General features: G+C 33.3%; 1 protein-coding gene across 2 annotated transcripts in view; it reads right to left on the bottom strand.

Annotated features, from left to right (window-relative positions):
* Window positions 1–12,150, bottom strand: part of PTPRQ (protein tyrosine phosphatase receptor type Q) — a 246,041-nt gene that overhangs the window by 136,249 nt on the left and 97,642 nt on the right. For both annotated transcript variants that reach the window (XM_074270859.1, XM_074270860.1), the window contains exon 25: window positions 11,339–11,608. In XM_074270859.1, the coding sequence (XP_074126960.1) occupies window positions 11,339–11,608 (270 nt within the window). The remainder of the gene's footprint in view (window positions 1–11,338; window positions 11,609–12,150) is intronic.

The raw sequence follows: 12,150 nt of genomic DNA, 5'->3' as shown, positions 1-12,150 counted from the left end.
TTTGCACAATGATTATGAATCCCACCCTTTTGCTTTTGTTTTTGTAACTCTATTGTCCAATGTAGTTCTTGGAACAATAAATGATTGTGGGTTGATTATTTGATTTCCATAACATGTTGCTACCTCTCCTGTATTATCAATATTTGATACTCATAATCAAGACTTTTAAGCATTGGGTTTTTTTGGGACAATACCCCTGGCTTTTATTTTCTTCAGCTATAAAATAAGAGGGCTGTACTATTTGTGACAAAACTCATCAAATTTAGAGGATATATTTAAATACTGATATATTAGACATCAAAATATTAAATAATCATTGAATATATTTAGATCTATGATCCTATGAACATACACCAATTTCATGCCATTAAATATTTGCATACCGATGGGTTTGATGCCTTTGATCATTATCAGATATATGACCCATGGAAAAAAATCACACTCTTTGAAAGTCTCAGTTTCTTTACTTATAAAATGGAGATAATAATTTTGATACAGAAGGGATTTTTAGAAGCATAGATCTAGATCTGGAAGGAATTCTAGAGGCTGTCTAATTCAATTTCCTCATTTTACAGATGAGTGTTCTGAGGCCCTAAAAGAGTGTGTGACTTAAAAGCAGATAATAAAAAATAGGAGTCAAAATTTGAACACAAAACTTCTCATGAGGCAGTTAGATAGCTCAGTTAATAGAGTGCTGGACCTAGAGCCAGGAGGCCGAATTTAAATACTATCTCAGACTTTTACTAGCTGTATGACCTTGGGCAAGTCACATAATCTCTTTATTATTTATTATTAGGAGGCAGCTAAGTGGCTAGTGCACAGAATCACAAAGACCTGAGTTTGAATTGGGCAAATCCTTTAACCAGTTTGCCTTAATCCTCTGTAGAAGCAAATGGCAAACTACTTCAGTATCTTTGCCAAGAAAACACCATAGACAAAATGGAGTTACAAATAGTCAGATATGACTAAATGAATAAACAACTGTCCCATAATGTCTCATAATCCATAGGCTAGCTGCTTCTCTAGACTATTGTAAGAAAACTGCTTTATGAATATTAAAGCACCAAATATTTATGCAGTATACTTAAATGCCCATATGTACATATAAAAATTAGAATCATATCATAGTTATTGATAAGCACAATAGCATAGTGCTTAGAGAACTGATCTCAAAGCCAGAAAAAACTTGGGTTCAAGTTTTGCCTCTGATTTATAATCAATGTGATTTCTGCACAGGTCACAACTTCTCAAAGTTATAGAGTACTCTTTGACTTTATACTTTAGAGAAGATGTTGTAGCACTTTGGAAGAGGAAGCTTTTCTCATCATTTATTTCTCTCAATGAAATCCAGGTCAAGTCTAAGCTATAAGTTGGTGATAAACAATCTTTTATTTCACAGACCTTTTTTGCAGTCATGGTTGCTCAGCTTACTTCACTTAATGAGGAAATACCTGAAGAAAGCCATTATTTTCTGAGTGTTAAATGCTAAAAACCTGTGTTTCATTGGAAGATAGATTTACAGATAAAACTTACTTCTGTAGGAAGGAGGGGATTAAAAAATCAATTTGAAATTATCCTATTTTTTCATATGTTTATTATAACTTGGATTATTATAGTTTTTGCCAAGACCTAAAATTTTAAAGCAAGCATGCAAATGTTCTTGCTATATTATCTTGGTACATATGATGTATTTGGACATAACGTGCTGCTATGACTACCAAGTAAGCCATAATTTCTTAGGTCATAATCTAAGTTTCTTTGTTCTAAAAAATTGACCAAGCTTTCATATATATATTCAGATATATTTTTAAAAAATCAAATAATCCCTTAAAAGAATGTTAAGGTCAGACACTGTGCAATGAGACAGTGAACCAAATTTGATTTCACTTTATGTCAAAAATAAATTCATTGTCAGTGACTCAGTACTAACTATCTACCCTGTGACTAATTTAGACTACCATAAATTAAAAGTTGACAACAGCTATAAAACTGTTTCCATTCCCAACAACAAAGCTCCAATTCCTACCCACTGCTCATCAGCAAACAATTCATGTGAACACAGAAAAAAGAAATAGTCTTAAGAAGAATTGTGGCCATGATAAAGGTGACCAAGTGCCAATACTGGGGATATACTTCAAAAAAGATAAAATTATTTGGAATATTTTTAAAGACACAATTTAAATTCTTGATCAACAATCAGCAAGATTAGATGATGCTAAAATCTTTTGACTATTTAAATATTAAAACTTTTACTTGATAGAAATTTTGAAATAGAAAGTATTGATCAGTAAAGTTTATAAAAAGTATTACAGTGGAAATGAAAATTTTTTAAATGCCTTATTCATATGTTAAATAAATGCAGATATACATATATATCTATACATACACACATTTATATACACATACATATACATATATGTGTACATGTACATACATACACATATATATATATCATATATATATATATGTATATATATTCTTTATTTGTATATACAAAACAGAATCAGTTTTGTATAGTGGATAGTCAGCCAGCCTTAAAACAAGATCACTCTGGGTTCAAATATCTTCTCTGACACATAATATGTGACTTAGGCACTATACTATGCTGGCTAGGGTATGTATCTTGTGTGATTATGAGCAAGTCAAACTTTTCTAAATCTTAGTTTCCTCATCTGCAAAATGAAGGAGTTGGACCTCATAACCTCTAAAATTTCTTCCAGTTCTAAATCTAAGATCCTATAATCCCTTGGCAAGAAACTACTCCTCTTTGCTCAAAACAAATTTATCTAACTACAAGTTGCTGATGTAATGACATATGGCATCAGTAAAAATAATTTCTTCATCAAGGAATACCTTCTCTCATTTAAATGAAAAATCTAGTCTCTATTGTTTTATACAGCATAACAATCTATATTTTATTGTTTATATTTGTTGTCCAAAAAATCATAAATATTTTGATCTATAACAAAACAATGAAAGCTATTCTAAGAAATTATTACCTTGGACTTCCAGCCAAGATGGTGGAGAGGACACACACATCTATCTAAACTCCTTCTTGCTCTCAGAATACTTTATTTCATGACAAGCCCTTGGAATTAGAGCTTGACTGAAAAAACCCACAAAAACTTACCAAAAGAAGACATCCTCAAAATTTGCCAGAAAAGGTCTATTTTTGCTCATAGGTAGGGAAAGTAGATTAGGCACAGACTGCAGGCAGGCAGTGAGAGCACAGCAGGCAGCTCACATTGAGCAGACCTGAGGGGGATGGGGTGTGATCTCAACTGTTTTTGTGGTGAGTGTGGCTATTTTGCCCTGGCAGCAAGCCAGTAGACAAGCAGAGAAGCTAAAAACACAAGGAGTGAAGACTATAACCCCGAAAAGCTAGCATCTCTTGGGACCTCGCCATACCCACTCTGACTGACTTAGCACACTCTCAGAGTCTCAGAACACAGATGCAGTGCAGCCATTGCTGTCCTGCTCGTGTCTCACCGCTGCCACCTGCAGTCTGTAGAGGAAGCTCTGTAATACCATCCAGGCCCTCCCCACAAAAAAAAAAAAAAAAAAAAAAAAAAAGCAGACTGCATTTGTTTGTTTGTTTTTTGTTGTTGTTAGTTTGTTTTCTTTGATTCTTCTTTGAAAAATGAGTAAAAGGTTAAAACAAGCTCTAACAATACAGAGCTTCTATATGGATAGAGAGCAGACTTTAAACCCACAGGAGACTAAAAACAGACAGTCTCCAGTTGAATCACCAAAGGGGGATATGATCTGATCCTCAACACACAAGATTCTCATAGAAGAAATTAAAAAGGTTCTTACAAAAGAGTTAGAAGAAAAATGAGAAAAGGAAAGGGAAGCTTGGCAAGAGAGTCAGGATAAGTCATCCTAGTAATTTAAAGATAAAGTGGATAGAGAAATCAAATCCTTGAAAAACAGAATTAGTGAATTGAAAAGGTAAACCCAAGGAAAACAGAATTAGTGAATTTGAAAAAGAAAATAGCTCTCTAAAAAATAAACTTGGTGAAATGAAAAAAATTTCATAGAACAAAACAACTCACTTAAAAACTCCATTGGACAATTAGAAAAAGAAATTTAAAAAGTGATAGAAGAAAATATTTCATTAAAAATCAGAATTGAACAAATGGAATTGAATGACTTGAGGAGACACCAAGAATCAGTCAAGCAAAACTAAAAAAATGAAACAATGGAAAAAATATCAAATACTTGGGAAAACAACAGACCTGGAAAATAGATCTTGGAGAGATAATCTGAGAATTATTGGACTTCCTGGAAAATGTGATGAAAAAAGAGCTTGATCACTATTTTCTAGGAAATTATCAATAAGAACTGCCCAGATGTTATAGAAACAGAGGATAAACTAGACGTTGAAAGAATTCATCGATCACCAACTGAAAGGGACCCTAAAATCAAAATGCCAAGAAATAGTGTGGCTAAATTCCAGAACTATCAGACCAAGGAAAAAAAATACTACAAACTGCTAGAAAAAAAATGATTCAAATATAGAAGAGCCACAATAAGGATTACTCAGGATCTAGCAGCATCCACATTAAAGGAACAAAGGGCCTGGAATCTGATATTCTGAAAGGCTAAAGCACTTGGTATGCAGCCAAGAATAACTTACCCAGCAAAATGAAAATTTTTCCCCAGCAAAGAAAATGGGCATTAAATGAAATAGGTGAATTTCATCTATTTCTGATGAAAAAAACAGAACTAAACAAAAAGTTTGTTTTCCAAATATAGGGCTCAAGAGAAACATTAAAAGGTAAAAGGAAATCTTGGGAACTCTATTTCTGTTATAAAAATACATAAAGAACAAATGTATAATTTGTTCTAGAAACTAGAGGTGGAAAGGAAATTGTATCAGAAAAAGGGTAAAGTGGGGATACTATATCTCATGAAGAGGCAAAGGAAACCTATTATATCTGAGAGAAAGAAGAGAGGGGGATGAACTGAGTGTGTATCTTACTCTCATCAGAATTGGATTAAAGAGAAAAATATTAGACATATTCAAATTACAGAAAAAACTTCTCCCAGCTCATTGAAAAGTGGGAGGGGAAAAGTGAAAAGGGAAGAAGTAAGCTAAGCAGAAGGGAATACAGAAATTGTGAGGAAAAGGGGTAAGAAAGGGGAAGGAACTCTAAGATGGGAGGAAGGATCCTAAAAAAGGAGGGCTGTGAGAAGCAAGTGGTACTCACAATTTTAATACTGGGGAAGGGAGTAAGGGGGAAGGAAAGGAGAAAATTATAAGCAGGGGTTAACAAGATGGCAAGTAACACAGAATTCATGGTTTTAACCATAAATGTGAATGGGGTAAACTCCCCCATAAAGAGGAAGCAGATAGCAGACTGGATTAAAAGCCAGAATGCTACATTTCTACAATTTGTTATTTACAGGAAACACACTTGAACCAGGACAATACATACAGAGTAAAGGTAAAAGGCTGGAGCAGAATCTACTGTGCTTCAGGTGAAGTCAAAAAAGCAAGGGTAGCCATCCTCATCTCAGATCAAGCAAAAATTGATCTAATTAAAAGAGATAAGGAAGGGCACTATATCTTGCTAAAGGGTAACACAGATAATGAAGCAATATCAATATTAAACATATTTGCACCAAGTGGTGTATCATCTAAATTCTTAAAAGAGAAATTAAGAGAGCTGCAAGAAGACATAGACAGAAAAACTATAATAGTGGGAGATCTCAACCTTGCACTCTCAGAATTAGATAAATCAAACCACAAAATAAATAAGAAAGAAGTCAAAGAGGTAAATAGAATACTAGAAAAGTTAGATATGATAGATATTTGGAGAAAATAAAATAGAAACAGAAAGGATTACAGAAAGGAGTACACTTTCTTCTCAGCAGTTCATGGAACTATACAAAAATTGACCATATATTAGAACATAAAAACTTCAAATTCAAATGCAGAAAGGCAGAAATAGTAAATGCATCCTTTTAAGGCTACAATGCAATGAAAATTGCATTTATTAAAAAGCCAGGGGAAAATAGACCAAAAAAATAATTGGAAACTAAATAATCTCATACTAAAGTTCAGTGAAACAGCAAATCATAGACATAATTAATTACTTCACCCAAGAAAATAACAATAATGAGACATCATAGCAAAATGTGTGGGATGCAGCCAAAGTGGTAATAAGAGGAAATCTTATATCTCTAGAGGCCTGCATGCATAAAATAGAGAAAGAGAAAATCAATAAATTAGGCTTGCAATTAAAAATACTAGAAAAGTAACAAATTAAAAACCCCCAGTCAAACATTTTACTTGAAATTCTAAAAATAAAAGGAAAGATTAATAAAAGTGAAAGTTAAAAAAAACTATTGAATTAATAAAACTAAGAGTTGATTCTATGGGGAAAAAAAACAACAAAATAGGTAAACCCTTTAAATATCATTTTAAAAAGGAAAGAGGAAAATCAAATTGTTAGTCTTAAAAATGAAAAAGGAGAACTCACCAGTTATGAGGAAATTGGAGCAATAATTAGGAGTTACTTTTCCCAACTTTATGCCAATGAATTCAATAACTTAAATGAAATGGAAGAATACCTTCAAAAATATAGCTTGCTCAGATTAACAGAGGAAGAAGTATATTGGTTAAACAGTCCCATCTTAGTAAAAGAAGGAGAACAAGCTATTAATCAACTCCCTAAGAAAAAAATCCCCATGATCAGATGGATTTACATGTGAATTCTTCCAAACATTTAAAGAATAATTCACTCCAATGCTATATAAACTATTTGAAAATATAGGGAATGAAGAACTCCTACTAAATTCCTTTTATAACACAGACATGCTACTGAAACCAAAACCAGGTAGGTTGAAAACAGAGAAAGAAAATTATAGACCAATCTCCCTAATGAATATTGATGCTAAAATAATAAATAAAATATTAGCAAAAAGATTACAGAAAATCATCCCCAGGATAATACACTATGACCAAGTAGGATTTATATCAGAAATGAAGAGCTGGTTCAACATTAGGAAAACTATTAGCATAATTGACTATATTAATAACTAAATTAACAAAAACCATATGATTATCTCAATAGATGCAGAAAAAATATTTGATAAAATCCAAAATCCATTCCTAATAAACACACTTGAGAGCATAGGAATAAATGGATTTTGCCTTAAAATAGTCAGGAACATCTATTTAAAACCATCACTAAGCATCATGTGTAATGGGCATAAACTGGAACCATTCCCAGTAAGATCAGGAGTGAAATAAGTTTGCCCACTATTGCCATTATTATTGAATGCTGTGTTAAAAATGCTAGCTTCAGCAATAAGAATTGAAAAATAGATTAAAGGAATTTTAGTAGGTAATGAGGAAACCAAATTATCACTCTTTGCAGATGATATGATGGTATACTTAGAGAACCCCAGAGATTCTCCTAAAAAGCTATAAGAAATAATTCACAACTTTACAAACTTGTAGGATACAAAATAAATCCACATAAATCCTCAGCATTTTTATACATAACCAACAAAATCCAACAGCAAGAGATACAAAGAGAAATTTTGTGAAGTCCAGGTTAGCTGCCTGGAGGCTTCAGAATCAGACAGAGTCAGGATAAGCAAAAGTCCTTGGCCTTTAGGGGGAGAAATGAAGGGGACGGATAAAACTGCCACATGTTCTCCACTGACCTCCCTTCTCTTCCTCCTCCTCCTCCAAAGTGACTCTGACTTGTCTTATTCTACCTCCTAATCCTTCCTGAAAGATTGATCCAGCACCAAATAGTGAGAAGGGCCATTTTTCCAAGAATATGCTAATAAAGTATTGTCCAATAGGTAATTAGCCTTAAGTGCTTGGTTGTCTGATTCCAGTACATCTGTTCAGAGTTTCAGACATTTACAAAATTCCAATCAAAATAACTGTCGATAGCATAAAATATTTGGGACTCTGTCTAACAAAGGAAAGTCAGGAATTATATGAGCAAAATTACAAACCACTTTCCACACAAATAAATCAGATTTAAATAATTGGAAAAATATTAAGTGCTCTTGGATAGGCTGAGCAAATATATTAAAGATGACAATACTAACTAGACCAATCTATTTACTTAATGCTATACCAATCAGACTCCCAAGAAACTATTTTAATGACCTAGAAAAAATAACAACAAAATTCATATGGAAGAACAAAAGGTCAAGAATTTCAAGGGAACTAATGAAAAAAAAAATCAAATGAATCTGGCCTAGCTGTACCTGATCTAAAACTATATTATAAAGCAGCAGTCACCAAAACCATTTGGTATTGACTAAGAAATAGACTAATTGATCAGTGGAATAGGTTAGGTTCACAGGACAAAATAGTCAATACCTATAGCAATCTAGTGTTTGACAAACCCAAAGATACCAATTTTGGGGATAAGAATTCACTATTTGACAAAACCTGCTGGGAAAACTGGAAATTGGTATGGCAGAAACTAGGCAGAGACCCACACTTAACAACATACACCAAGATAAGATCAAAATGGGTCCATGATTTAGGCATAAAGAATGAGATTATAAATAGATTAGAGGAACATAGGATAGTTTACCTCTCAGACTTGTGGAACAGGAAGGAATTTGTGACCAAAGAAGAACTAGAGATCATTATTGATTACAAAATAGAAAATTTTGATTATATCAAATTAAAAAGTCTTTAAACGAATGCAGACAAGATTATAAGGGAAGCAATAAACGGAAAACATTTTTACAATCAAAGGTTCTGATAAAAGCTTCCTTTCCAAAATATATAGAGAATTGACTCTATAAGAAATCAAGCCATTCTCCAATTGATAAATAGCCAAAGGATATGACCGGACAATTTTCAGATGATGAAATTGAAACTATTTCTACTCATATGAAAGAGTGTTCCAAATCATTATTGATCAGAGAAATGCAAATTAATACAACTCTAAGATACCTGTCAGATTGGCTGAGATGTCAGGAAAAAATAATGATGATTATTGGAGGGGATGCACGAAAACTGGGACACTGATGCATTGTTGGTGGAATTGTGAACAAATCCAACCATTCTGGAGAGCAATTTGGAATTATGCCCAAAAAGTTATCAAACTCTTGGATCCAGCAGTGTTACTACTGGGCATATATCACAAAGAGATAATAAAGAAGGGAAAGGGACCTATACGTGCCAAAATGTTTGTGGCAGTCCTTTTTGTAGTGGCTAGAAACTGGAAAATAATTGGATGCCTATCAATTGGAGAATGGTTGGGTAAATTGTGGTATATGAATGTTATGGAGTATTATTGTTCTGTAAGAAATGACCAGCAGGATAAATACAGAGAGGCTTGGAAAGACATGAACTGATGCTGAGTGAAATGAGCAGAACCAGGAGATCATTATGCACTTCAACAACAATACAGTATGAGTATGTAATCTGATGGAAATGGATATCTTCAACAGAGAGAAGATCTAATTCAGTTTCAATTGATCAATGATGGACAGAATCAACTACACCCAGAGAAGGAACATTGGGAAATGAATGTGGACTACTTGCATTTTTGTTTTTCTTCCCAGGTTACTTTTCTTTCTGAATTCAATTCTTCTGGTGCAAAAAGAGAACTGTATGGTTCTGCACACATATATTGCATCTAGGATATACTATAACATATTTAACAGGTACAAAACTACCTGCCATCTAGGGGAGATGTTAGAGGGAGGGAAGGGAAACGTCGGAACAGAAGTGAGTGTAAGTGATAATGTTGTAAAAAAATTACCCATATGTTCTGTCAATAAAGTTTTAATTTTAAAAAAAGAAATGATTGCCTTAATGCATATTTCACAAAAAAAAAGAGAATTGAGGTTTATTGTTAATGGTATATTTATCCCTTTGTCTTTTACAGATAGATAGATAGATAGATAGATAGATAGATAGATAGATAGATAGATGATATAAAATGTTGAAGTTAATTTGGATTTATTTGAGTTGGGGCAATAAAATTGTCATTTTCCAGTTAATTGAATCAGAGTAATTAAAATGAAATGAATAGATGAGTCACAAATTCAGGAAGCATGGAAATATCCTTACTTATACAACAGAGAAGAGAAATGCTCCTTCCAGAACAATTATAAAGAAAAGGGAGATCTTTCTGGGATTATTTGATACTATTACTAATACAAAGATCTAAGATACCAGTCTCTCTCACTGGAGTTTGTCTAGATAAGATTGCTGAGGAAAAAGTAAGAGTTGAGGATTGTTAGGATTACAAGGTGAGAGCCTCCACAGCTGTTGATCATAGCATCTGAAGAAGCTGCAGGGCAGCTTTTGCTGACACAGGTGTTGTGGACTAGGAATGAGATAAATTGGAGGCAGAGGAAAGAGGAGAGAGGTCAGACAATGCAACGTCCTCTCAGTGAGAGAGGTCAGAGAACAGCAACTCTCTCTCCTTCTCCTTGTATCATGCTCTTACAAGAGGAGATCCCTTCTGGGTTGGATCTCCAGCAGCCACTGTCAGGTGGCTCCCATGTATTCCAACAGCTCTTCCATGTATTACAATAGATCTCATGGGCCAAAGGTATCTGAAGGGAAGATTTTTAATAATATGACACTTGGAAATGTAAAGAGATGCACTCTTCCACAATTCCCTCTCTCCCAATTAGAGAAAGCAACTGAATAAATTACTTCCTATAGAGCAACCCACCTTGGGTTCTGTGGTTGTTTGAAAGTTGGATAACTTGAGGCTTAAGAAAATAAATTATGGTATCTACAACCAAACCAATGCTGACCACTTGAGTTAGGAAAATTACTATCAATGCTATAAATAGGAATGTTTATATAGACATGTTGGCATGTGAACAAAAGTATACCCTCAATCTGGCTTTGGGAGAGACAGAGATGCCCAGAAGTTGGTTTGTGGCTACTGTTGTGGGATAGGGAAATGGAGGAGGAAGAAGAGCTCAATCCAATTTACCTTCATGTACCTACTTTGATGTTCCCACACGGATAAGATCAGTGATCTACCAAAATAGAGGAAATTTGTTTCATTTTTGAAATTTACTTTGAGCTACATGACAGGGAATGTTTATATAAAAGTTAGAATTAGATTCTTAGTCTTAACTATTTTCTCTTGCTTTCCCACCTTTCTCAGCCATTTCTTCTTCCCCTGCTCCAAATAGATTGCCTCATTATTATGAGAACTGACTGGGAACTTTCATAAGTTATATTTTAAGTAGGTGATTATATGAAAAAAAAATTAGCAGCAGAATGTTTTCATTTAAATGGGGTTAGGATGAGTAATATAAAAGATGCGTGCTTAGAGTAATTTTTACAATTGTGAAATACTGAAAAAAAAATTACCTGTTTCATGTAATGTACTAGCGTTACATATTTCCTCTTTTCCTTCCCCAGCAGATGTAGAAGCTTGTATTTTAAACACATAAGAAGTATTTGAATGAAGTTCTTTAAAATTATACATATGCTCTTGTGAAGCTATTTTTGTAGAATTCCTTTCAGTTGTTATGATATAATGTGTAATTATTCCATTTGCCTTTTTAGGAGGATCCCACTTGAGTAGAATTGACTCCCAACTAGTGGCAGTACAATGAACATTCTGAACAACATCTGGAACTTAAGGGAGAAACAAATTAGCATTCATTAGCATTAAAATTAGCATTCATATAATATATAATATTCATATATTAACATTCATAAATTAACATCCATATGTTAACTTTACATGTATACTACATGTGTATATGGTTAAAAAATACTATAATGGAAAAAAATCATTTCATCATATTCTCAGGTAAAGGGTTTTAGATCCATTCATTTAATATGGTGATTGTGGCAGTAAGTACTTATAAGGCACTTATTCCAGTTTGGAAAAAAAAAAGATAATATATCTTTCTCGATAGAATATAGATGAAAGGCAGTTCAATCCAAGATGTACCATTTACAAAACTATGATGTAACAAGCAAGTGATTAAACTACCTTCATTTTATCTCTCTTTTCAGACATAACTGAAAAGAAATGGAAAACTGGAATGTTTAAATAAATTACTGGCTTTTTTCAATCATCATCATTCAAGAAAAAACCTTCATCTTCTATCTTCCTCCTCCCAAAAAAAGAATATATATATATATATACATAGTTATTGTTTTAGAAAAAA

Source organism: Sminthopsis crassicaudata, chromosome 5, assembly GCF_048593235.1.
Source record: "Sminthopsis crassicaudata isolate SCR6 chromosome 5, ASM4859323v1, whole genome shotgun sequence".
Classification (NCBI taxonomy): Eukaryota; Metazoa; Chordata; class Mammalia; order Dasyuromorphia; family Dasyuridae; genus Sminthopsis; species Sminthopsis crassicaudata.
This window is presented reverse-complemented; position numbering and strand designations above follow the sequence as displayed.